The following is a 27,762-nucleotide window of genomic DNA, read 5'->3' as shown; positions in this document are numbered from 1 at the left end:
CCCGGCCAAGTAACAAGTGTGGCTAACAGGAGGCGCCGGGCAAAGGCAGTAATGAACCGCAATCCTGATATAATAACGAGAATCTCTTGTTCGTTGCCAGCCAAGGGAAGGGGCGGCGAGGAGGGCTAACGCGAAGGAGAAGAGGAAATAATGCCGAAAGAACAGAAGGAGAGGAGCAGCCAGGGAGGAGAAGTAATGATACAGGAGAGCGAAAAGGGAGAATGGGGGCGAAGGGAGAATGGGATAAAAGGGAAAATGGGAGAAAATGAAGAAAGGTAAAAATAAGGAGAGGAAAACATGTTGAAAGAAGAGGAAGAGAGCAGCCAGGGAGGAGAAGTTATGATACAGGAGGGCGAAAAGGGAGAATGAGGGCGAAGGGAGAATGGGAGAAAAGGGAAAATGGGAGAAAATGAAGAAATGTAATAAAAGTAAGAAGAAAATATGTTGAAAGAATAGGAAAAGAGGAGCAACCATAGAGGAGAGTTAATGATAAAGGAAGGAGAATGGGGAAAAAGAGATATAGGAAAGAGAATAGGAAGGAGAATGAGGGAAAAGGAGGAGAATGGTGAAAGTAAGGATAGGGAATAATGCTGAGATAATGGGAAGAGAAACACCTACGAGAAAACATATAACAGGTAAAGAAAGAAAGGAGGGAAATGGGGAAATAGGTTATAGAAAAAAAAAAGATAGAGGGAATAGATATGAAAAAATAGGAAGAATGGTTAATAAATACAGAAAGAGGCAAATGAAGGAAAGGGATGAAGAAAGAAAGGAAAAGGAAGGGGAATGATAACTGGGAAAAAAATAACAAAAGAAAATGATAGAAGAACAGAGAAACAACACCGGTAGAATAACATAGTGGTATAGAGAGAACGAGGAAGGGAAGAAAGAAGGAAGGGGGAGAAGACAAAAAAAAAGTTAATGTAAGAGAAAAAAAAAGAGAAAGAGGGGGAAAGGAAGAGGAGGAATCATGCCAGGAGGAAGGGAAGCGAACGGGACCGAAGGAAAATTAATCACAGAGCAGGAAAAGAAGCATGAAAAGAGGGGAGAAAAATATGGACACTGCGGGGAAGGAAGAGGAGGAAAACCCGACCTTACGAGAAGACAAAGGAAGCGAAACTGATGAGACTGATGATAACAGGAAGGGAAAAAGAAGAAAGAAAAGAAAAACGCGGAGAGAAAAAAATCTGGAGCAAGTCGACATGGGAAAAAAAAAAAGTAAAAAGATGGGAAAAATGAAGATAGGAAGGGAGGGTCGAGAGGGAATGAAAGTGTAAAGTAATGAACATGTGCAGTGATGATAATGATGAAAATGAGAGAAAAAAAATAAAAGGTACCAGACGGGGAGGTTAGGTTAGAGAGACGGAGAGGGAAGGGAGATACAAGCACGGAGAAGGTAAGCATAGTTAGAAAATGTAAAATAAAAGTAAAAAAGAAAGAAAAAGATGATTAGGAAAAAAGAAGATTCGTTTGATATTGTGGATTAGAAGATCATGATGGAAAAAATAATAGAGAGTTAGATTGGTATTGAAAAGGAGAGAGAGGGATGTAGGAGAAAGAGGAAGAGGAGGAGGAGAAGGATTTGAAAGTGTAAATTAGTGAAGAAACTGTATTGATCTTGTTCGAAAATGAAAAAAAAAAAGAAAAAATGTCTAGGAAGGAAGTGGGGCTAGTAGCTTGTCGACGAGAGAGAGAGAGAGAGAGAGAGAGAGAGAGAGAGAGAGAGAGAGAGAGAGAGAGAGAGAGAGAGAGAGAGAGAGAGAGAGAGAGAGAGAAAAGGTCTGAAAATGTAAAATAATGAGGGTTAATTCTGAGGATCTGATTAATTTGACCAAAAAGGAAGAAAACGAAAATAAAGAAAAATAGAGAGAAAATATGAAAACGAAGGGGAGCCCGGAGGAGGGGAAGGAGGAGAGAGAAGAGGAAGGGGCTGAAAATGCATGGTAATGGAGGATAATGGCATGATCCCTGTTGATGCAAAAAAAAAAAGAAAATGACAGAAAGGTATAGAGAGAGCAAAGGAGCTTAACAGAAAGAAGGAAAATAAGGGAAAAGTTTAAAATTACAAAATATAGATTAACGGAGAGGGGAAAGGAGGGGAAAGAAAGAAAAAGTCGAAAAGTACAATATATATAAAAAAGTATATATAGAAAACAGTGTTAACAGAAGTAGGGGGACTTGGGGAAGGGGACGGGAAGGAGGGAAAAAAAAAAACAGGTAATAAGGAACCACAAAAAAGCATATATATAGCAAAGGAGATTAACATGGGAAGGGAAGGAACGAGGGAGGGAGAGGTAGGGAGGGAGGGAGGAAGGGCTTGAAAGTGTAAAATAATGAAGTAAAATTGTAAGAGTCTTGTTTACGGACCATAACGAGTGGAGGAGATGAGGAACGGGACAGCTGGAGATGAGGTATGAGGCAGGTGTTGTGGGGATGAGGTAAGCGGCTGCCGGGAGGAGACGGGAGGGGAGGGGGGTTTGTATGTGTATATGTGTGTATGTGTGTGTATGTGTGTGTGTGTGTGTGTGTGTGTGTGTGTGTAAACAGGTGGAGGTGAAGTACTTGGCGCAATTTGTCGGGATTATAAAACGGTCATGAGGAAGAGAGAGAGAGAGAGAGAGAGAGAGAGAGAGAGAGAGAGAGAGAGAGAGAGAGAGAGAGAGAGAGAGAGAGAGAGAGAGAGATGGACACAGACACAGATACAGACAGACAGAGACGCAGACAGACACAAATAGACAGATAACAAAAACAAACAGCAGGAAAAGAAACGAACAGTCAGAAACACACAAACAGACACAAAAACACAACACAAACACACCATCCATCAAACAGACAGAGACAAAGAAACCAAACCTTAATATCCCCTCATAAAACAAACCCACAACAGCAACATACAAATGAGATAAGGAATAAAACACAATCACACACACACACACACACACACACACACACACCACTCACAACACACCACATCACAATCACTTCCCCCTCACACCTCACCTCACCCTTCTACCTCACCCTACCTTCTCTTACTATCAATTCCCATCACAGTATTCCACCCCAGCCAGCCAGGTAGGTAGGTAGGTAAGAGGGAAGCGAAAAAAAATAAAATAAACACGAAAACACTACTACTTCTACACCCAATCCACTTGCACGCGCTCCCCAGAATATGAATTGAGGCGTAAATAATAATTAGGAAGCATAAACCACGTCAGAGCAGGAGCAGGAGAAGGAAGGGTTATGCCAGGTAAGAGTCATTAGGACAGGTGCGAGGTGAAAGATAGGCTAATAAAGACAAGGATGAGGAAAACCAACAATGATGGGGGAACGAAAGCAAACACGGGGAGAAGGGAAAGTGAAGGATGATACGGCGGAGAATGGCAGATGAAGATGATGGTGAAGGGGTCGGGAGTGGGGTAAATTTAATCGGGAAATTAATCATACAAGAAGGGGGACAGCGATTGCTTTAAATGTGTATTCCATTATTTTGGAGAGAGAGAGAGAGAGAGAGAGAGAGAGAGAGAGAGAGAGAGAGAGAGAGAGAGAGAGAGAGATGAGAACACGTGGAAAGATGTTTCGGTAATATTCTTAATGTGTGTGTGTTTGTGTGTGTGTGTGTGTGTGTGTGTGTGTTTATAGAGGAAAGTTGAAAAATTATCATCTTCCTGCAAACATACAAACACACAAACAAACAGACACAAACACCAAACAAGTAATTAAGGCAAGAGACATCAAAGGAGACGCAGGGAAGACAGAAGACGAGAAACAAACACATGAGCAACACACAAACACCACACGAGCGACACACAAAACAAAAACAAACACCGGGAAACACACACACACACACACACACACACACACACACACACACACACACACACACACACTAATTACATGATAGGAAGAAAAGCACACACACACACACACACACACACACACACACACACACACACACACACACACACACACACAATCAACCCACATACATGCAAAACTCTCCCCCTCCTTTCTCTCCTCCATCCCTCCCCCACCTATCCACACCTCTTTTTTTTCTCACCTGCCATTTTTCACCATCACCTTCATCATCACACTTCATTATAATTCCACAATCACGTCAGTCCCAGCGCGCCACGATAATAACAAAGACTCCTCTCCATTACTTCGCTCTAATGAATTATTGACAACTCTGCGTGTGTATGTGTGTGTGTGTGTGTGTGTGTGTGTGTGTGTGTGTGTGTGTGTGTGTGTGTGTGTGTGTGTGTGTGTGTGTGTGTCAATGACCCTTCTGTTTTTTGGTACGGTAAATAAGAAAAAAATATCACATGGGAAGCTAAAAGAGAGAAGAGACCCCCATAAAAACTTCTCATACAAGGAAAACGGGATGAGGAGATGCCAAGGTTCTGTCAATTTTAGCTCTAGAGGTGTCATGACGCTCTCTCTTGAAGGATCTTAAGTCGTAGGAAGGAGGGAATACACCAAAAGGAAGGGAAGGTGATAGCCGAAGCACAGACGGTAAGGAAACGCACTGGTATTGAAAGAGTTCAAGTCATAGGCAAGAGAAACTAAAGCAGAAGGAAAACTACGAGAAGACAACATAAACACAACACATAGAAACCCAATGACACTGAAGGAGAAAGACAGAGACAGGAAGGAAGGAAAAGGATAAGCGAGGTACACAAGGGGAGACAAGATAATGGAAAAATGCATAATGGAGGGATAAAGAGAGGGAAGAAATAACAAAAGGAATGAGAAATGATGGGGAGGGAAAATCAGGTGTGAAGAAGTGACTGTAAAAGTTGATACGACAAGGAGAGGAGGAGGAGAAAAGGAAAAAAAGAACCGAAGAGAAGAGAGAAGGAGAAAGAAAAGAGAGAAATGCGTAAAACAATAGAAAGCAGAGAATGAAAGAGGCACGGAGAAAGAGAAAGGAGAACCAAGAGAAAAAAGATAGGTGAAGAGAAAGATAAAGAAAAGATAGGAGAGGAAGAAAAACAATGAAAAAACAACGAAGAGAAAGAGAGAAGGGAAAGGATTTTGAAGACAGAGGAGAGAAAAACAGTCAATAAAAAGAGAGAAAATAAAGGAAGGAGAGGAAGAAGAGAAAAGGTAGTGAAGATAAAACGAAGGAAATGAAGGAAAATAAGGATATAGATAAATAGATAAAAGATAAACTAGACGGAGGAGAAGGAAGGAGAAACTGAACATAAGAGAAAGCTAAAATTTAAAGAAAGGCAGAATTACGGTTGACTGGATGAAAGATTGTTATGTCAAGTAAAGCAAATAAGAAAAAAAAAGTTAATCAATACAGGTGACTCGTGCAAATTGACTCCATGAAAGAGTAAACACGTGCACAGGTAAACAGGTTGAAGCCAGACGGTGATTAGATTCTTCGCTCCAGGTAAAGGACGAGGAACAGGTGATTCATTTACACACACAAATAAATAAATAAAACAAAATAAAACAATAAAACAAAAAAAATGAAAATAAAATAAAAACAATGAACTCTTTTTTTCAACATATGTAAAAAAAGTAAATAAAAGGAAAAGTTAGAATGACAGAAGATACATAAAACAGCTTACCGAAATGAATAAACAAATAGCCGAATAAAATAAAATAAACAATCAATTCTTTATTCAGCGTATGAAGGAATAAATATCAACACGAATGGAACGTAGAAATGACAAAGGAGAGAAATAATAACAAAAAATCCGACCGACTAATGCTTTTTCTTACCCTTTCTTTTCTTTTTCTTTTCTCTAATTCTGTTCGTAAAAAGAAGGAAACGCGAGAATGACAAAGAAAAGAAAAAAATGACAGACAATATGCTTTTCTTTCCTTTTATGCTCTTTCTTTCATCTAATTCTCACCGTAAATAAAAAAAAAGTAACAAAAAAAACAAATTCCAATAATGTGCACTTCCCTCTTCCATTCTCATTTTCTTCTTAATGTCGAACCTTTTCCTTTTACTTTTTCATCTCCTTTGTCGGGGTCGGGTAATGGGCGGTGTTGTCATTACCATTATTTATGCACCGTGGTCATAACAGCCAGGCTAATGTCAATTTTGATGGAGGGAAAGGGGAGAAATCATGGTCTCATTATTCTTATTCATCCCTCTCTTTCTCCTTTTTTATCTCTCTCTTTCTCGTATTTTATCCCTTTGTCTTTCTTTCGGTATTGTGTGTTAGTGGTGGGGATGGTGGTGAGGGTGGTGAGGGTGGTGAGAGTCGTGGTTGTTGGTGTAGATGTGGTGGTGATATTGGTATTATGGTTGAGAGTGGTATAGTTTTGATGATGGTGGTGATGGTAGTGATGGTTGAGGGTAGGTACACCCGTATTGTGATGATGGTGAGTGGTGCATGATTGAAGGTGAAGGGAGAAGCGGTTGTGGTAGGTGATGGTTGTTGTGGTAGTGGTGGTGATGGTGGTGGTGGTGGTGGTGATTCTCCTTTCGTTCGCTTTTAACTTCGTCCCGTCATGATTAGCTGGTGACCTTCATTCGCCTCGTTCCCAATTAACTTTTCGCGGAACCGGGAAGGAATCTGTTCTCTCTGCGTTTCACTGAGAGACGCGAGGACATAACCACAAACACCACCACCGGGCAGAAGAAGGAAAACAGGAAAACGAACAAAAAGGTAAACAACAGCAAAAAGAACAACGAAAGCAAGAACAAAAAACAAACAAAAAATAATGAAGAAGCAAACGGAAAAGAAAGAAAAAAAAAACAAGAAGGGAAGGTGATTGGGAGAGCAAATCAAACCAATTCCATCTCTAACACAAAGCAAAAAACAACAATAACAATGACAAGAAAACTGTAACTCAATCCTGATGACCAAAAAGAAAAGAAAAAGGGCTCAAGACACATTACCACCACTAACAACACTAACGACAAAAACAATAACACTCTAATACAAAACACAACAGAACGAATAACGACATGCCCCCTACACTAAGGGCGCCATTGTTGTTTCGTATATTACAGCGTTTCGTTTGTTCCTTTCGTCTACCCAACTTTTCCTTGCCTCCTGTCGTCTTCCTAAGTCCCGCAGCTCACTCAGACGTGCTTTAGGCGTAGTCGTGCCAATATTTGCGAGGAGGAGGCCGATGTAGGGGGGTAGCACGGGGCGGGAGGGGCGGGGAGGGTAAGGAAGGGGTGTTGGACGAATAGTGATTATGGAGGTGGTGACGGATGGGGCAGCGGAAGGGGAGGTGATGAGAGAGGTAGGGGAATGAGTGGAAAATGTATTCTTATGGTCGTCGTATCTAAAGAGGGACGAGTATGCGTTCCATTAAGGGCGGCGGTTATATTAATGTTGCTTTATTAGATGTAGGGAGGCCGTGGGTTCGCCTTCACAAGATGGATACTGACAGCAATGGGGTTAATAAGCATATATTATCCGGCCTTTCTATACCGCCTCCTGCCTGCTTATGACGGGAAATGGCCGACGCAGTGCAAATATCCGGCCTGATGACGCGAGGGGTTTGGCCATAACAGAAAAAAAGAAATAAATATAAACTTTTTTACACTGGTGACGTGTCAGTACGATGAAACAAAAGTAAATGTATATAAATCTTCGCATCTCGTCTGATTACGCGACATTTAGTTAGAAGACAAAAGTGAAGTGGCAAATCAGTTAGCAAAAAAAACTTACTCGGCATTTCACTACTTAAAGAAAATAGCCAAGACGCAGAACATACGAACACAGACATGAGGTTTAAATAATACAAAGTCACACCCATGTATTACCCTATAAAGTTTAATAAATCTATATGACTATGACTACAACAACCGGCGTAGTGGAATCATTTATCGCCCTTAAAACATACACAATCACTCCCTAAGTAAATATCATTCCTTTCCTATTACATCAGTGTGTCTAATTAATCACAGAAGCACATCAGCAACTCTTCCTTTCCCCACATCAGCGCTGCGAAATAATTCCCTGTTCCTAAAACACTATGAACTCACACGCTTTGCCAACATTATCTTTGCTTCCCGCACTAAACCAGTGTATCTGTATTTCCGCCTGCATAATCACATCAGCAGCTTTTCGTCTACCTATACCGGCGCGGCGGAATCATTTCTGGCCCTAAAACACGCCATAAACTCATAATATTAACCTTTTGTCGGTGAAAGGATTCGGGTTTCGGGCGCGGCGTCTCTCGGGAAGCTTTCCATGATCAGCTACATTTGGGTAATAGGCTTTGCGCGCGTGTTTTTGAGGCGAAGAGAGCCGTGCGTGGGTCCCAGGCGGGCGGGAACTGCCTGATCATCTTGTTCACAGCGAAAAGGTAAAAGATGAGGGTGAGGGGGAACTGGAAACTGCATATCCGCTTTTTTGTTAATGCAAATGTGTTTTCTTTCGGTTGGGAGGGCTTGGCCGCGCGCCCGCCTCTCCGAAATGTTTTTATGTTGGAGTGTTTAAGTATTTTTTTTCTTTCTCTCTTCTGTGTGTGTGTGTGTGTGTGTGTGTGTGTGTGTTGCTTATTTTTCCCCTTCCGTGTGTGTGTGTGTGGGCGTGTGTGTTGCAGGGCATTAGTGTGTTTATCCTGCTCGTGTTCTCGCCTCTTAGCACATTATACGGAGCAATGATACTGTTGCTAAAAAGAAAAAAAAAGAGCTATTTGGCATTATGTTCTTTTTTTGTATTGGTGCATAATCGTTTTTTTTTTTTTTTCAACTGATGCTCTCTCTCATGATCTCTTTTGTATTCGAATTTCCATCCTTCAACTCCTCGCCCGTCCTTCCAACTCGTTTCTCTTCTTCCTTCTCTCTCCCTCTCTCTTTCTCTCTCCCTCCCTCGCCTTCCTTCCCTCTCGGCAGTTCTAATACAACCAACACCGATCACCTTCGTCTCCCTAAGTTCTCTCATTACTCATTCGTTCATGCTTCGCTATAGATGCCTTGCTCCTAAGCCTTCTCTCTCTCTCTCTCTCTCTCTCTCTCGTCCCCAACATCGTTACCAGAAGCAGGCTGGACTGGGCTCATTTGTCAGAAATAGGCTTTTGATAGCTTCGTCCGCGGAGCAGCCGAAACTTGGGGAGAAATGGACTAATTTTCCTGCAGCACTCGGCACCAGGACGCGTTACACTGTTTTAATGAATACAAATGTCAAGTGCGCTTATCCGGCCTCTCCCTGCCTCTCCCTGCCCCTTATCATCAGCCCTCCCTACCTGAACCCGCCAGCCCTTCCTTCCTCTGTCTTCCTTTCTTCGCCCTTAGCAGCAGTCGGGCCTAGACGTACGCTGCACCCTCTCCCTGCCTTCCCTCCCTGGCCTTTTATCCCTCGCCGTCCCTTCCTGAGTCTCCCGTCCTTCCCAAGTCGGCCCTCTGTTCTTCCTCCCTTTGTCCGTGGTGGTGGGCGGGCTAGAACTGATTAATAACGCCTCCTCGCAGCCTTGCCATGAAGTAAGGGTGAACGAGGCTTGTATCGCTCTATGGGTGATCCTTGTATGACTACGGGACGTGAATACTGAGCCCGTGCGGCGGCGAGGGCCATGAGGAGAGACTATCTTCCCTCCATACCGGTAGCATGGCCTTCGGCGGCGGGTACCGTTAAGGACAGCAAGCAGAGTGACCCACTATGGGTTGGTCGTTGTAGCCTAGACATGAGCCTCCAGCATGAGTGGCGGCGAGAGTCATGAGGAAACACACTCTTTGTATGCACCATGAACACAACCCTGGGCAGACACCGTTAAGGAAGCAACTCGAGGATACATAAGGATGTAAGGAGGCTCCAGGAGGGTCAACCGGAGCCAAGGAACGGTCAGGAAAGGCGAAAGACGTGAATCTCCAGCCAGGGTGTTTAGGCTCACGAGAAGACGTCAGCTTTGTATGTCCACAGGAAGGATGACCCAGGGCCCGGGCACCGTTAACACAGTAACCAAAGAAGGTCACGGGCGGCTCAGGGACACCGCCGCCCGCCGCAGCAACACGACCCGCGCGTCGCCCACGAAGGGAACGAATGAATCTCGCCTGAAGATCGACGTGTCCGAGGACTGACTACATGACGGGGCGGCCCAAACTTAAATTATACTGGAACTCGTAACTCAGCTCAGACGGCGGCGGTGGTGGCGAGGACACAGCGGCGGGTGACAGCGGCGGGGAGGCCTCGGCGCACCACTGCCACCCTAACCTAGCACAGCATAGCATAGCATAGCATAACAATCAAACCTAACGTGAATTATACTGGACCAAGTAGCTCAGCACTCAGCAGACGGCGGCGGAGGCTCGGCGGCGCCATGGCAGCCTAACGCCGCGGCTTGGCGACACCCCTGGCTTAGTTTATTAATTAAAAATTCCTATCGATTCCGTTCCTAATAGGAATGGGGGTAATATGCGTCCTTACGAGCCCCGCCATCTTGGGCGTCACTTCGCTTCTTCTCGTCACGTCTAGTCGCTTTATCTTCACATATAAATTTTAGTTTCATTAGCGAGCGGCGGCGAGGCGGAGGGCGGGGAGGGTGGGGGGCGGGGGCAGGGAGGGGGGAGGGGCGGGTGGCTGGGAAGGCGATGCCGTGGTCAGGCGCAGGAAAACGGACGCTGTGTTAATTAGGCAACAGGCGCGTATTCAGTCCCACATATGTCGAGTGGTAGTTTTTGTTAGCCGTTGTCCGATTCCTGGGCCTCGCTGTGTTTTATTAATTGAGGTCTAGTGTGTGCATGTTGATTAATTCTCCTGTGTAAATCATCATAATATGCACAGCGTTAATTAGAGTTATGCATTTATTGTTTGTAATGCTGCAGGTAGGAGGTGAGTGGATGGAGGAGGAGGGGGCGGACGAGGAGGAGAAGAGTGAGAGACTGGAGAAGGAGAATAGGAGAAGAGATTGGAGTAAGGGAAGGAGGAGGAGGAGGGAAGGAGGGGGAGGAGGAGGTGGTGGAGCCCGTGCCGTCCAAACAGAGGGCTCTCGTAAAAAGCTGATAATGAAATTAAATTGATGGGTCAACACGCGAGAGGGTGGTGATAATTGGTCGTTTCCTCCGTCGTGCAGTGACCGTCAGTGTGTGCGGACATGAAAGAATAATTGGACTGTTGGTCGAGGGTTGTCAGAAGCTAATTGGCAATCTTTGAATCCTGTGTACCATCTCAACCAGCCTTGTTCAGCTCATTTTCGCCTTCCACCACGTACTCAGATTCGTTCCCTTATGAAACCAGTTCGCTCTCACCCTCCTCCCACTCTCCCTCTCTCCCTCTTTCTGGAAAATGTTCAGCCTTGCCATTCCTTTCATTTTTTCATCATTTTTCCTTTCGTTTTTTTCCGCCTTCAATTTCTTTTCATTTTCTTTTCTCCTTCGTAGTGATGTATACTTGCGTCCGTCAACTAAGACTTTCTACCTCTTTATTCCCTTCTCTTTTTTCTATTTTCATTCCATTCTTTCTTCTCGTGTTCTGCCTTTGCTGTTTTTCCCTTCCGATTCTTCAGTCCTTTAAAATTTCCCTTCCTTTCTTCACTGTTTTGAATTGTCCTTTTGATTTTTTTATGAGTTCTTTTTCTTTCCTTTCTTTATCTATCATTTATGTCTAGTTTTGTCCCTTGATAAATGCTCTGCTTCCTTTTTTTTCTTTTTTTGCTTTCTTCCCTCATTCCTTCCTTCCTCCTTCCCCTTACAAGCGCTGCATCCTTGTTCCATCTGCAGGAAAACCCAATAAGAACTGCTATATTTTCCTTGCCGCGAAATGACAATACTCTTTCAAACAATACAGCACCGGAAACTTTCCAAATACATTTCCTTCGAGAGAAAAAAGAGCGAGAGAGAGAGAGGAAGGAAAATTGGGCGAGAGGACTTCATATTATAAGTTTACAGATTACCAAAAGCGAGTAGTTTGTTTTTCTTTCCTCCATTACTACAAATACTACTACTACTACTACTACTACTACTACTACTACTACTACTACTACTATTGCCATCACCCTCCACACACACACACACACACACACACACACACGCTCGGACAGATACAGACACGGACGGACGAAACAACAACTATGATAATCGCTAACGAAGTCGTAATTAATTGAGGGTCGGGACGAGAGTGAACAAAGGCGTGATTAAGACCGACCATCACTTTAGCGGGTTTGTTAGTGTCGCGGCGACCTGACGTGGACACGGTTAGGCCGCCGACACGACCCCCCTTCATCCCTCTCCCCATTCCTCCCCCCTTACCCTCCCCCCTTTTCCTGACACCCTTAACCTTCCCCCCTTTTCTCTCTTCCCCATTCTACTCTCTTACCTCTCTTGTCTATCCCTAAGTCTCCTCCTCCTCCTCTTCTTCCATTTTCTCTCTATCCTTTCTTCCCCTTCCCAACCTATCCCTTCCTTCCCCCTTCCTGCTTCCTCCTCCTCCATTCTCTCCTCACCCCTTTCCTCAACCCCACTCCTCCTCCCCCCTCCCGGTATCTCTTCTCATTCACCCTTTACACATAGGTAGGTAGGTAGATAGGGAGGTAGGTAGATAGGTGAGCTCATTAACTAACCTACACACCTCTATAGCATCATCATCATCATCACTATTCATCACCACCACCACCGCCACCACCACCTCACGGGTTATCCAGCATCAGGCATCTCTCGCAACACCCAAACTGACATATTCTAATGAGATGGACTTTTGTGCGCGTTTAGAAAATGATGTTCGCTTTACAAAAAGAGAACTACCCCCCTCCTCCCCTCTTCTTCCTCCCTTTCCTCCCCCTCTTCCTCCTTGCCCTTTGGCCCTTCCTCCTCCTCCTCCTCCTCCTCCTCCTCAGACCCAGGATTAAGCAGCAAGACAGATATGGCTCAATGCGACGTAGTTTTGTCTAGAGACCTTCGACCTTATGGAGAATGTGGCCCTCCTTACCTTCCTCCTCCTCCTCCTCCTCCTCCTCTCTCCCGGCCCGGTGTATACGAGCCCCAACTTAAGTAAATCCAATTATAAAAGCAACACTTCCCTTTTGGCACAATGTGAATGAAAAGTATCTCCTTCTTACGAATAGATGTACTAATTAACTCGGTGAGGGCACTTTCCTTAGCTCTCGCGGCCCTTTCTTCATCTAATGAGGTTGGTCGCTTTTCACGAGGCGGGACACTTACCTTTTGTTCCGCAGTTATAAGGGGGGTGAGTTTTAGGAGTGGTGTGTGGTGAGTGGGTGAGTTTTAGGAGTGGTGTGTGGTGAGTGGGTGAGTTTTAGGAGTGGTGTGTGGTGAGTGGGTGAGTTTTAGGAGTGGTGTGTGGTGAGTGGGTGAGTGGTGAGTGAGTGGTGAGTCTTGGTGCTGTGTGTCGTTACGGTCATAACTTGGTGGCGGTGGTGGTGGTGGTGGTGTTGTGTGTGTGGTGAAAGAAGTGATGACGGGAAGTGAAGTTGGTGGTATTCCTGATGATTTTATGGTAGATACTGACTCTCTCTCTCTCTCTCTCTCTCTCTCTCTCTCTCTCTCTCTCTCTCTCTCTCTGTAGTAATAATAATAGTAATAATAGTAATAGCCTATAAATACCATACACAATAATAAAAAAAAGTCTTCCCCGTTCGAGTCTCGTTTTTTTTCTAGTTGTCTGAGTTTTTCGTCAAATTCAAACCTTTTAATATCTGCTTTTCGCTTAGGTGTTTTATTTGATGTATTACTTTTGCGCTTCTAAAATTAAGTGATAATGTATTAATATTGGCGATATTACAAATAGAATACCTCGTGTGTGTGTGTGTGTGTGTGTGTGTGTGTGTGTGTGTGTGTGTGTTTATAAGCTCCCCTCTTCCCTCTGGTCCATGTTCCCTTCTCTCTCTCTCTCTCTCTCTCTCTCTCTCTCTCTCTCTCCTCCCTGTTTCGCTTCCTCCATTACTTCCTCTCAACTCTTTCTGTGTCTCCCTCCCTCTCTCCTTCCTGACCTTCCTATATTTTACCTCCCTGCTGCTCTCCCTCCCTCTTTCCTTCCGTCCTCTTTCCCTCCTTTCCTCCCGCGTCTCCCTCGCCTCTCTCTCCCCTCCCAGGTTAAGCCCCTCAGCTGTCCATTCCCCTCCCATCACAGCTCTCTATTCCCTCCCATGAATCTTTCATCATTTCCATTTCCAGCTTTCCAGAATTTTCATTCCCCGGTTGTGTTGTTTTTATATGATCTCCTTCAGCTGAAGAACCATCGTGTTCATTTATTTTAACAAGCTTCTCTCTCTTTCCATCCATCTATTTTTACGTTCAGTTTTCTGCTAGACGATCGGATTTCCATTTTCATTTTTCCACGTTATTTTATCAGAGGTCTATACACGGGGAAGCCTCAATCTCAATAATCAGTATTTCTTATTCTGTTAATTGCATTTTTTCGGTACGATAACGTTGCTGCGGGATGTATTTCATAATGATAATAGTGATAATTCCTATTAAACCACTATCTCTCTCTCTCTCTCTCTCTCTCTCTCTCTCTCTCTCTCTCTCTCTCTCTCTCTCTCTCTCTCTCTCTCTCTCTCTCTCTCTCTCTCTCTCTCTCTCTCTCTTCTTATATCAACATTATTCCGTCTTTCATTTCACTGCATTTTGTCGGGTTTCTGTGATCATGTTTCCTCGCTATCCATCCTCCTCCTCTCTTCCTCCTCCTCCTCTCCTCTCCTCCTCCTTCTCCTCCTCCTCCTCCTGCTTCCACTCTTCCTCTTCCTCGCCCCCTTCATCTTCCTCGCTCTCATCCCCTCTGTAGCGCAGGTCTATTACTTCTGTTAGACACCGTTTTAAAGTCATGAATACAGAATCAGGTCAACAAAGAGGCTGGAATTACGGCCGTGTACGGCTTGAAGCACAGGACCCGTATGTGTTACCTGACGCTGCCGAGTGAAACGCCGAAGTGAAACAGCAGACGCACCCAACCTACCGTAACCAGACCCACACCCAGTCTAACCTAACTTAACGCCAAAGCCAGTCTAACTTAACACCAGTCTATTAATGCCAAAGTGAAACAGCAGGCGCCCACCCCAGCCTAACCTAGCTTAACCTAACCTGACGCCCCCAGATTCAACCTAATGCCCCCAGACTCAACCTAATGCCCCCAGACTCAACCTAATGCCCCCAGACTCAACCTAATGCCCCCAGACTCAACCTAACGCCCCCAGACTCAACCTAATGCCCCCAGACTCAACCTAACGCCCCCAGACTCAACCTAACGCCCCCAGACTCAACCTAGCGCCCCCAGACTCAACCTAACACGCCCAATTCCAGCCTAATCTAACCTAACCTAACGCACCCACATCCAACCAAACGCCCCCAGCTCAAACCCAGCCTAATCTAACCAAACCTAACGACCCACACCCAGCCTAACCTACCCTAACCTAGCCTAACACCCCCCAGACCCAACCTAACCTAACCTAACAACTCTGATGAAAAGGGAGTGGAATTATATATGTGTTCGGCCTGAAACTTTGGAAACCGGATGTGATAAGTGAAACATCTTAAGTGAAACAAGTTAGGTTAGTAGTGCGTTTGCCAGTACAGTGATTGGATTTTAGTGGTGGTGGTAGTGGTGATGGTGCAGTTATCATCACTACATACAATACTTCACCATCGTCACTGCCACTACAACCACCACCAGTACCAACAATATAGTATAGGTTAGTGCGTTAACCAGTACAGTGATTGGTTTTAGTGGTGATGGTGCGGTTATCATCACTACACACAATACTTCACCATCATCACTACCACCACAACCAGTATACCAACAAAATACCATCACAACCGACGTCACACACACACGCCGCTCACCTCCACTAACACCACCACTAACAATACCATTATCATCAACACCACTTCCAACGCCTCCAAACAACCAAAAAACAAAACATTGCCATTAGGCCATCACTACCACAGCATACGACTCTATACGACATACATCACCAGTACCACCACCACCACCACCACCACCACTGTCACCACCTATACAACGAACTCCACCACCGCTACACCACCACTTGCATCGTGTTCGTTATATCCACACACACACCTCCCGATTCCTGACAGCACCACCACCACCATCACCACCATCACCACCAGTAACAACGACTCCGCCAGCTCTCCTGTCAACACCACTTTTCCCTCTTGTTACTGGTGGTGTGTGTGTGTGTGTGTGTGTGTGTGTGTGTGTGTTGGTTCTATTCTCCATTTTTGATCCAACAACTATCACCACTACCACCATCATCATCACCATCACCACCACCACCACCACCGCCACCGCCGCCTCTCTCGTCTCTTATTCCTTTCATCCTTTTGTTCTTCCTTCCCGTTCCTTTACTTTCATTTACTTTCTCTTATGATGACGATGACTTCTCCTCCTCCTCCTCTTTTGCCTCCCTCACTTTGTCTCCTTCATTCCGCGGGGTCCTCTTCCTCCTCCTCTTCCTCTTCCTCTTTCTTTCTCTTCTTTCTACTCCTCTTCCTCCTCCTCCTACTGCTCGTCCTTTACTTATTTAAACCACTTTAGCATCCCAATCTTCTCTCTCTCTCTCTCTCTCTCTCTCTCTCTCTCTCTCTCTCTCTCTCTCTCTCTCTCTCTCTCTCTCTCTCTCTCATCGTTAACACCTGTACTTTCCCTTTCGACCGTGTTTCCTCCCTTTTTCTTTCCCTTTTCCTCCCTCCCTAGCTAATACGTTTCCTCTCTCACTCTTTCTTCTCTTGCTTTCCTCCCTATTTCATTCCTGCCTACTTACCTACTCAACCCCTACTCTTTTTTCTCACCCTTTTTTTCCCTTTATTCCCTTTTCACTCCTCTCCTTCTTTATCTCTTTGTTCGTTCTCCCTTTTCCTTCTCTCCTGCTTAAAACACTCCCTCCTTTTTGCTTCCCCCCTTTCCTTCTCTCCTGCTTAAAACACTCCCTCCTTTTTGCTTCCCCCTTTTCCTTCTCTCCTGCTTAAAACACTCCCTCCTTTTTTTCTTCCTCTTTTCCTTCTCTCCTGCTTAAATCACTCCCTCCCTTTTTTTCTTCCCTCTCCCCCTCCCTTTTTCTCCCCCTCTCTTCTCCTTTACTCCCTTTTCACTGCTCACTTTCTCTATCGACCTATTTTCCCTTTCCCTTCTTTCCTGCTTAGTACAATCCCTTTTTTCCTTCCCTCTCCCTCTCTCTCTCTCTTCCCCTTCCATCTCGTTCACTCTCTCTCGCTCTCTCTGTATTCGTTTGCTTCCTCCTCCTCTCTCTCCTCTCTCTCCTCTCTCTCCCTCTGGCCTGCCCCGATTACTCGCATTAGACAGCGTTTCAGAGTCATGAATACAGAATCAAGCCGACAAAGCTCAGCCCATTCCATCTGCTAAACATCTCTCAAATACGACGCAAAAGGTATCCATTATTTCGAAGGCGATTTTGATTAGTTTTCCTACTCCCTCTCCCTCTCTCTCTCTCTCTCTCTCTCTCTCTCTCTCTCTCTCTCTCTCCGGAAGGTGGAATGGGCTACACTTTCATCTTTTCTCCCAGTCTTCTTTCTTTCAGTCTGCTCCTTCCCACGGCGGCCTCCCTCCCTCCTCCCCCTCCTCCTCCTCCTCCTCCTCCTCCGTACATTAGGTAGTGGAGGTATTGGGAGTCGGTAAGGAAGAGAGTGAATTCCCGTAGAATCCCGGCAGCCCTGGGTAATAGGCTCAGACGCTAGGCCATCAGTGGGGGGCTGGAACACTCGTTTCTGTGATTATGTTTACTCTCCAGTCCCTTTCTCTCTCGCTCTTACTCTCCCTCTCTCTGTATCTGTCTATTTATCTATGTACCTTTCTGTCTATCTATCCATCTGTCTATCTTTCTATCAGTCTAAGTATATGTCTGTCTGCATCGCCACCTCATGCATTCAACCGTCAATTCTAGGCAATTTCTCTTCGATCTCCTTCACTCGTTTTATCCTCCTCCTCCTCCTCCTCCTCCCTCCTCTTCCTTCTCCTCCTCCTCCTCCTCCTCCTCCTCTTCTTCCTTTTCCTCCTCCTCCTCTCCGCCATCCAACATTAACAGGACTTTTAGCAGATAATGGAGACCTGGGATGTGGATCTCCATAAGAAATTAAATGGGTAAAGGAAATCGACAGTGGCATTAGTGCGGCATAGATCTGGAGGCCGAGAGAGGAGCCCCCTCTCTCTCTCTCTCTCTCTCTCTCTCTCTCTCCTTTTACCTAAGTGGATATGTATGTGAGCCCTGATGCGATTCCATTTTCCTAAAACATTTCTTTACCCTTCTCTCTCTCTCTCTCTCTCTCTCTCTCTCTCTCTCTCTCTCTCTCTCTCTCTCTCTCTCTCTCTCTCTCTCTCGTACACACGTTTCCCCTCATCCAAATTTATCTTCATACAAGTATAACATAATATGTTTTTGATCTTTCTAAAGCATTTTTCACCCTCTTTCATGTTCTCCTCGCTCCCTCTTTCTCCCCCCTTTCTCTTCACCTTTTCCGCCTCCCGCATCCTCTTCCTCTCACACGGCATCCCTTTTCCCTTTCCTTCAATCCTCACCCCTTTTCCCCTCCACTCCTATCTACCTTTCCCCTTCCCCTACACTCCCCATCCCTTTTTTCTCTCCTCTCTCTGTCTCTCTCTCTCTCTCTCTATCTCTCTCTCTCTCTCTCTCTCTCTCTCTCTCTCTCTCTCTCTCTCTCTCTCTCTCTCTCTCTCTCTCTCTCTCTCGCTGGGGGAATCTGGCAATCATTTTTCTTCTTCGTCTGTGGGATTGAGAGAGAAAATGAGCCTCAATAAATTAGCTTCTTCGCTGGTGTAAATTTAACATAAATTACGCGAGTTTGGTGAAAGTTGAGGAACGAGGCTGCCGGTCCGCGCTCCCCCCCACCCCCCCCCACCCCCTCTCCCTTCCCCGTGCCAGCGACGATGCCAACAACAACAACAACAATAACTACACTATTATTTGTTTTCGGTCATATCTTTTGTTCAATCTTCTTTCTTCTTATTTTTCGTCATACTTTTTTATTCTATCTATCTATCTATCTATCTATCTATGTATTTGTCTATCTGTCCTTCCCGTTCCCTCACATCCTTCACTTCGCTTATTTTTGCTTCCACTCTTCCGATACATTTTTTCCTCATTTCCTTTCTTCTTTTTTTTTACATCGCGTTCTTTCCTTTCCTATATCCTTCCTTTCGTTGTTATTACTTCCCCTCTTTTCTTTCATCTTTCTCAGTTTTTTCTTCCATCCTTATCTATCTCTGTATCTAGGTTGCCCCCATTTAACCGCCTAAAGATCAAAATTATACATTTTTACACTTCTCCATACCATAGCTTATTTCCTTGCCATTCCCGTCCAGCGCCCTATCCTTCCTATTTGCCTACCATTTCCTCCCCAGCGCCCTCGACTCACGTCCCTGTTCTTCCCAATCCTCACTATTTTTCTACCATTTCCTCCCCAGCGCCCTCGACTCGGCTCTATTCTTCCCCATCCTTACCATTTGCCTACCATTTCCTCCCCAGCGCCCTCGACTCACGGCTCTGTTCTTTCCTATCCTTCCTATTTGCCTACCATTTCCTCCCCAGCGCCCTCGATTCACGGCCCTGTTCTTCCCCAGGTTGTTCGGGACCACCGGCCACTGCTCCGCCTGCAACAAAGTCATCCCCGCCTTCGAGATGGTCATGAGGGCGAAAACCAATGTATACCACCTCGAGTGTTTCGCTTGTCAACAGTGCAACCACAGGTAAGTTAGCTCCCCCTTGTTTCTTGGGTTTGTTTTGTTGTGTCTCGTTTTCGCTTTTCTTGGAGTTGTTTTCAAGGATTTGTCTTCCGTTTTCGTTCTCGTGTTCCGTGTTTTCTTTTTTCTCATCGGCGTTCTAGTTCCTCGTTCTCAATTCTTGCTCTCGTTCTTCTTTTTCTCCTTTAATTTCATGTTTTCGTCCTCCTCGTCTGCTTCCTCACCCTGTTTCTACTCCTCTTCCTCCTCCTTCTCTTCTTCTTCCTCCCTTTTCTCCTATTCTACGATCGTGCTTTTTTTCATTCCTCTTTCTTCTCTCTTCTCCTCCTTCCCCGTATTCTTTCCCCCTCCTCGTTTTCCTCCTCTTTCTCTTCTTCCTAGTACTCATTATCCTCCACGTGTTTTCCTCCTCCTTTTACCAACAAATATTTTTTTCCTCATCTCTTTCTTCTTGTATTCAACGTTCTTGTTCTAATCAATCTTTCTCTTCATCACTTTTACTTTTATTACTACACGTTCTCGTCCCGTCCTTCTACTTATCTTCGTCACTATAGTCTGCCTCCTCCTCTTCCTCCTCCTCCTCCTCCTCCCGTGTTCGCCGCGTCCCGCTAACCAAAGGGGCAGATTTATCATCGTCACTCGTATTTTTAGTTTCGTTTCGTTCGTCAGTTTATCAGAATTAACGAGTGTCATAAACTAGTTCGAATGTAACGCCTCGCAAAAAAAAGAGAGGGGACGGACGGACGCGGTCGGGAAAAAGGGGGGGAGGGGGGTAAGGGGGAAGGGGGGGAGGGGGGGAGGGCGAACGGGGGAGCGGAAACAACACAAAAGATAAAAACAAATATAAATACAGACGACTACAAATAACGCCAAAAAACAAGTATATCACAAATGTAAACACACACATACATGCACACGTGAATTAACAGCCCTTTTCCACACACACACACACACACACACACACACACACACACACACACTAACAAGACCAAAAGTACTGCCCAATCCGTCTCTCCTCTGTACCAACACCCACATGCTATCTATACGGTGGTTAGTGCTGTCGCTGTCGCTGTTGGTGTCGCCGTTGGTGTTCGTCTGACCCGCTATCCCTTCAGTCCGTCCGTCGAGCTTTTTTTTATGGTCTTTGAAATTGAAATAAGTTAAATCCAATATCCCTCCCGTGGCACCGTCCTACAATACTGCTGGCGAGTTTTTGGCTGTCTCAGGCCCGCTAGGAAATCACACGTTGCTACCATCTTCAGGAGGAGCAGGGAGAGAGTTTGTGCTGGAGATGGGAATGTAAGGATGGAAGAGGAGAGAATGGCAAATGAGTGTGTGAGAAGAGAAAGAAGAAGTGAGTAAATGGAAAAATAAGGAGGAAACGCAAGATGAGAGTGCGAGAAACGAGGAACACGGAAATGATAGGTTAGGAAGAGGAGGAGAAAGTAAAATTATGGAGGAAAAGGCAGATGAGAGTGGGAGAAAAAAGAGGTAGTAAGGAGGAGTAGATGAAATATTAGAAGAAAAGCAGATGGAAGAGAAGAAAGAGGAATAAGAAAGAGAAAGATATGGAAAAGAAGAAGTAAGGAAAAAGTGAGTTAGAAAGAGAGGAGGAGAAGTAGGTGGGAAAAAATATATATACGGAAAAGTTGAAATGAAGAGTGAGAAAAGAAGGGAAGGAGAGAGAGGGAGAGAGAGAATGATGAGGATAAAGAGGGAGATGAGAGGAAAGAGAAGGAGTTGGAGGAATGCTGAGGATATGAAAAATGGTAATGTGATGCTCCACTTTTTTCAACGGTGCTGTGGTGATGGTGATGATGATGATGATGGCGGTAGTGCTCTCTCTCTCTCTCTCTCTCTCTCTCTCTCTCTCTCTGGCGTGGTTGTGTGGCGGGCGGCGGGCAAGCGGTCGGTTTAGCCATGCATTAAAAAATACTGCATTGTGTTTTTCCTCTGAAGCAGATAATTTATCGAATGAAAATCAAAACACACACGAGACACTATTGCATCAGGGCCGGGCTGGCGGACTTAATTGGACAGGCAAAGCATGGCCTACATAATCACATTACATATTAACCCACACAAACTACATATGAGCCGCAAATCGCATCAAAACAATAGTAAATATAGATATCGGCCGCCAAATGTGAACGGAACTCTTAAAGCCTTGAATGGCGAACGGAACAATGACCGAACCCGCGAACGGAACATTGAACCCACGAACGGAACAGATATCGAACCCACAAATAATGAACAAAACTCTTGAACCCACGAACTGCAAACGGAACACGAGCAGATATTATAAAGTAGAGAGAGAGAGAGAGAGAGAGAGAGCTTGGCGACGCCTTGAGAAGCCAACACGAACCACGCTACAAGTTTTGAAGCTTTGGAGTTGTCGAGGGACGGGCAGGAGGAAGAGGAGGAAGAGGAAGAAGAAGAGAAGGAGGGATGGCTTTGTGAAGGGGGAAGGAAGGAAGAGAGGCGGCGGCAGAGGAGGAGGAGGAGGGGGCGGCGGAGAGTTGAGCCAGGGATGCGGTTGGGGTAAAGAGGGGAGGAAGGCACCAGGAGGACATGTAGGAGGTGTATGAGGCTGGGGGTGGAGTGTCGGGGTGTGCGGGGTCCAGGGGGGGTGTTAGGGGGTCTGGGGGGTGGGGGGAATAACAAGGCAGCAACACACGCCCTGCCGCCCACCGCTGTTAATATAAACCGTCAGCCCACCGCGCCGTCTTGTAACACCGAGACGAAATGCAAATCATTCAATTTTCCCCCCGCTTCTCAATATTGCATACACAAGCAAACTGCCATCTGGTGCCATCGCGCGCAACTAAAGCCGCGTGCGAATCGTGCCAGCTGACTTCGGATTCCGCGACTCTGTTTTGCCTATTTCGCGGAGGAGCGCTAAGTCTTCCTCCTATATAACCCAAACCTGCTTTTCAATCCGAGGTAAGGAGTTTCGATCGTCCCATCCTGTCACAATGGATTCCGCGCCTCTCTCTCACTCTAGGGGTTTGGCGAGGAGATTTCAGTCGTAAATTTTCCCTTGGTATGATTCGGCGAGGCAGTGGCGGCGCTGGTGGTGGTGGTGGTGGTGGAGATGGTGGTGGTGAGTTCGGACGAAGTGAGAATTACACCTGACGAGTTATATTGGAGATTTGGGACGCCGAGCGAGGGAAATGTTCAGGAGATTCAAGTGTTGGGATATATTGGGTAGCATGTGGAGCCGTTTTTCTCTGCGCCGCTTAAAAATGGCGGTGAATCTTCAAAACTTCTTCATTTGCCATAGCGCCCTAAGCCGAGGAGAGAAAGAGGAGAGAAAGAGTTTGGGGAAGGAGCAGGAGGAGGAGGAGGAGTTGGAGAGAAGGAATGAAATGAAAGGGAAACGTTGGCTCTGTATCTGCACATGACTCAATCGCTGGAGAGTTCGTTGTGTCAAGATCTGTGTATATTTTTCACATGCAAATAGATACACGGACGGATTTCTACCCCGAAGAGAGAGAAAGAGGGGAAGAAAATGAAAAAGAGGACTGAATATTTCCTAAAAGTTTCTAATTCACTATAACCAAAACCTAATGAAAAAACGAAAAAGATGACCTAACAACAGAAGAAAAAATATACACAAATCAAATCAAAGCGGATTCCTACCCCGAAGAGAGAGAAAGAGGGGAAGAAAATGAAAAAAAGGACTGAATATCTCATAAAAGTTTCTATTTCTCTATAACCAAAACTTAATGAAAAAACGAAAAAGATTAACAAAAGGAAAAATATATACACAAATCAATCTACAGTGTGTATATTAGAAAAGTGTCTGTGCGCCCGTCTGTCGATCTATCTGTGTGTGTGTGTGTGTGTGTGTGTGTGTGTGTGTGTGTGTGTGTGTCCGGGCGCCTGAAACACGACTCCCAGCGGGCGATATATCTAGGCGTCTTTCTTGTTGTGATTGTCTTATTTTTCCTCTTATTTGTCTTATTGGTTGTCTTATTGAATTCTAGTACGTGATATTTATAGCGCGAGATTAGTTACCTTCACCTCCCCACGCCGAGAGGAGGAGGAGGAGGAAGGGGAGGAGGAGGACGACGACGACAACGAAGAGGAGGAGAAGGAAAAGGAGGAGAGCTAAGAAAGGATTGCAGAAGGAAAAAAAAAATAGAGAATGAGGTGTGCGAAGGAAGAAGAGGAGGAGGAGAAGAAGTGTTTATGAGGAAGGAGAAGAGCGGAGGGATTGCGAAGATGGAGAAGGAGAAGGAGGAGGGATTATGAAGGAGAGGAAGAAGAGGGATTACGAAAGAAGAGGAGAAGAAGGAGGGATGATGAAGAAAGGAAGATAACGGTGTGCGAAGAGAGAGAGAGAGAGAGAGAGAGAGAGAGAGAGAGAGAGAGAGAGAGAGAGAGAGAGAGAGAGAGAGAGAGAGAGAGAGAGAGAGAGAGAGAGAGAGAAGAAAAGGACTAAAGAAGAGGCAGTGAAGGAATGGAAGAAAGAGGGAAGATGAGGGAAATGAAGAGATGGATTGCTGAGGGAGAGAAGAAAAAAGGAAACTGAAGAAACTGTGAGGGAAGGAAGGAAGGAAGGAAGGAAGGAAGGAAGGAAGAGGAAAGGAAGTAATTGTGGAGAAGAAAGAGAAAAGTTAGTCACCAGCAGTATGAGAACGAAGAAAAAGATGAAGGGGAAAATAATAAACAAAACAAAAATGGATGAAATAAAAATAGTTAAATAATATAAGTTAGAAAAATAAAATGGTTAAATATGAAATGAGAAAAAACGGAACTGAATCTGAAAAAAGCTAAAAAAGATAAATAAAATAATAAAGAGAGAGAGAGAGAGAGAGTAAAAGGAACTGTAATGGAATAGAAATAGTCTGTCTCGTCTACGTTGTTACATGTTCTTTACTTGTTTATTTCTGGACGTGTGTTGTTCAGGCGACTCTCTCTCTCTCTCTCTCTCTCTCTCTCTCTCTCATGACACGTTTTAATGATTCTTTGGTATTAACTACACACAAAAATATATAAATCCACTTCCTGTTTTTAATTCATCACCTGCACCTTAACCGTTCACCCCCCATCTCTCTCTCTCTCTCTCTCTCTCTCTCTCTCTCTCTCTCTCTCTCTCTCATTACGGAGTTTTCCCTTTTATCTGGCGGAGTAATTTTCTTCACAACAGTAGAAAGCACTCTGATGTCTTAGCCCGGGAAGTGTCGCTCGTCGGGGGCCACTAATTTTCCTCCTGGTCCCCTTTTTTGTCCTTCCGTTGTCCCGAGAGGCGTCTTTGGCAGTTCTTTCCTCCTTCACACAGGTACTGGGTCCGAAAATTCGACAACACAGGTGGAGGGAGTGACGGAAGAGGCGGGGGAAAGAGGGGGTAACGGGGGAGAGGAAGGGGGCGTGGAAGGGGTGATGGAGTTGGCGGAGTGGGTAAGGGAGAGCGGGGGCCGTGGAAAGGGGTGGAGGGATGTAAGGCTTTGGAAAGGGCTTGTGTGAAAGAGAAACTGGGCTTAAGATTCCCGTGCGTGTAGTTGTGTGTGTGTGTTTGTGTGTGTGTGAGGAGGGAGGCGTCTACGAGTTCTTAATGAGTTGAAACAGAACAGGTAAAAGGAAGGTGTGTGAGGGGCGGGAGAACAAGCTTTGCGTGGAAGGGCCGCTAAGAGGTGAGAGATGAGGGTGCAGGCCGTCGCGAATATCATTAACATCAGTAATCAGCTTAACGGGAAGAGTCTCCAATGTTAGTGTTGCATTGAGTTACCTGAGACTCTTGCACGTGAGGCGTCATGTAAATTACAGGTGTTTGAGAGGTGTGAATGTCCTACGGTGTTTCTTAATAGTGGTAATAGTATGCTAAAAGAGGAAGGAATAACGCATCTAAAAATAGGAATTAAAGGAAAACTGGAAAGGGGAACTGATGATTAGAGTCTAATTAAACTGAATTTTCAACTTAAATATTGACGCGTAGAGAAACAAAGAAGGAAGAAAACAAGGAAAAAAAAAAGTGTTCAAAGGAGGAAAACTACATGAAAACATATACAAAGAATAAAATAGGCCTTCTCTTCTCCGACAGTCGTAAAACAAAGGAGGGAAAGCGAGAGCAAGGGAAAGAAAGGAGCTGGGGAGGGGAAGGGATAAGAAGGCAGGGAAAGAAAGAAATTAGAAGAAGGCAGGGAGGGAAGAAGATGGCAAAGAGGGAAAGAAATAAGAAGGCAGGGAGGGAAGAAGATGACAAAGAGGGGACGGCATAAGAAGAAGGCAGGAAGGGAAAGGAATAAGACAAAAGGGAGGCATGGGAAGGGAAAGAAGGGGGGGAGGAGGAGAGGGAGGCCAAGGTACCTTCCAGCTGGGTAACGCCGGAAGGTCCAACTCTGCTCCGGTCCAAAGAATTTCCATTAGCTCGTGATCTGGCCAAAGACAAGCGCGGACGGCGGCGAGGTGTTATTGCAGATGCCTTTCCACGTGGGTGCGGCGCGTGGTGTGCGTATGACATGACTTTTCGTGATTGTGACCGATTGTGAGGCGCTACGAAGGTGATGTTTGGTGTAGGGAGGGTGAAAGTGTGGATTGGTCTTGAGTGATTGTGAATGAAAGGGATTCGTTTAGTAATGAAGTAACTGGAGAGAGTGAAAATGGATTGGTCTTTAGTGAGTGTGAATGAAAGAAATTCGTTTAGTGATGAAGTTAGAAAGTGTAAGAAAAAAGTGAAGTTAGAAAGTGTAAGAAAAAGTGAAGTTTGGGATTAACACATAAAAGCAGAACCGTGATTATTAGAAGCAAAATATCTAAAAAGCAAGAAGGGAAACCAGGACCTAAGAGAGAAAGATAAGGCAAAGTTGGCAATACAAAGAAAACCAGAATAATAAAAGAGGAGAAAAAAATGTTGACAGAAAAAACAGCAATGAAGGAGAGTCTCAACAGTAACAAAAGATTACATTAAACCAAATATGGCACCGAGAACTTGAAGACCTTATACACGGCATCAGATAAATTGATTGCAAAGAAAGTAGCAGAATGGAGAGAGTGAGGATATAACACACACACACACACACACACACACACACACACGTTCTAGTGGACATGTTTACGGTTCTCGATCACCCCCTAAACCGAAGCCTCGAATCGTTCTTCAGGAGCTTCGCGTAACCCTTCGTCAGGTGCTTCTTCATTGTTTTTATCACTAATATTCCCTGGCTAAGAGGACCATTCCGTATCGCCACACCTGAGTCCGTCTTCCTCCTCTTCCTTCACCTCTTCTTTCCTCTTCAATTGCTCCTCTTTTTTCCGCCTCCTCCTCCTCCTACTACTACTACTACTACTACTACTACTACCACTGTTACTGCTATACCTCCTCCCCTTCTCCTCCACATCCTTGTCACTCTCCTCCTCCTTCTTCACCTCCTCCCCCTCCTCTTCCTTTTCCTCCTCCTCCTCCTCCTTTGGCTTCGTTGAATATAATTTAACTCTATAAAATTATTTGGACCCTCTACCAAAGCTCCCATCCATCCTTCTTCTCAAAAAAACTCCTTTCCCACCTCCTCCTCCTCCTCCCACCTCCTCCTCCTCCCCCACCTTCTCCTCCTCCTCCTTCGGCCATTCAGCTGTGGATGGCACGGCTTCTTCAGGGTTAAAATACCGCGGAGGGAATTCATTGTCCGCGTAACATGAGTTCCAATTTTCCTTGACAATTTACATTTAATTATCGCGAGGAAATTGGCTCAGAGAAGGGGGGAAAAAGGGGGCGAGGAGGGGGAAGGGGGGAGGGGGGTGGAGTATAGAATGGGAAGCGTGGCAACAGCGCGCGGAAAGAGGTGCCATTTAGGGTATTATGCCATTATTTCTTGGCCATTTTTCTCTCTCCATTAGATGAAAATTATATAGGGATTTCCATCACCGCCTTGAACCTGCTCCGTCTTCCTCCCCCTCTTCTTCCCCCGCGTACAAAGGTCCCATTTAATATCATCCTTTTCTTTAGCATTCTTCTCACTGATTATTAAAGAGGAGGAGAGATTTTCCCACAAGGATTCGCTCGGTCCACGCACAACGAACGCTCAGCCACGCGGGTTTACGTTCGTTCCGTTAAGATACGTTCGCGGTGTCAACAAGGCGAGAGGGAGACGCTGGTGCCGATGATCTGAGTTTAGGTGACACAGGAAGGATACGGGAGGATGAGGACACAGGA

At 45.3% G+C, this 27,762-nt stretch overlaps 1 protein-coding gene across 2 annotated transcripts in view; it reads left to right on the top strand.

Moving 5' to 3' along the window:
* Nucleotides 1-27,762, top strand: part of LOC127000378 (LIM/homeobox protein Lhx4-like) — a 93,665-nt gene that overhangs the window by 23,002 nt on the left and 42,901 nt on the right. For both annotated transcript variants that reach the window (XM_050864043.1, XM_050864044.1), the window contains exon 2: nt 19,488-19,613. In XM_050864043.1, coding sequence (XP_050720000.1) covers nt 19,488-19,613 — 126 coding nt within the window. The remainder of the gene's footprint in view (nt 1-19,487; nt 19,614-27,762) is intronic.

This window comes from Eriocheir sinensis, chromosome 18 (assembly GCF_024679095.1).
Source record: "Eriocheir sinensis breed Jianghai 21 chromosome 18, ASM2467909v1, whole genome shotgun sequence".
NCBI classification, from domain to species: Eukaryota; Metazoa; Arthropoda; class Malacostraca; order Decapoda; family Varunidae; genus Eriocheir; species Eriocheir sinensis.
Note: the sequence above shows the minus strand (reverse complement) of the source record. Positions and strands in the feature narration are given on the sequence as shown.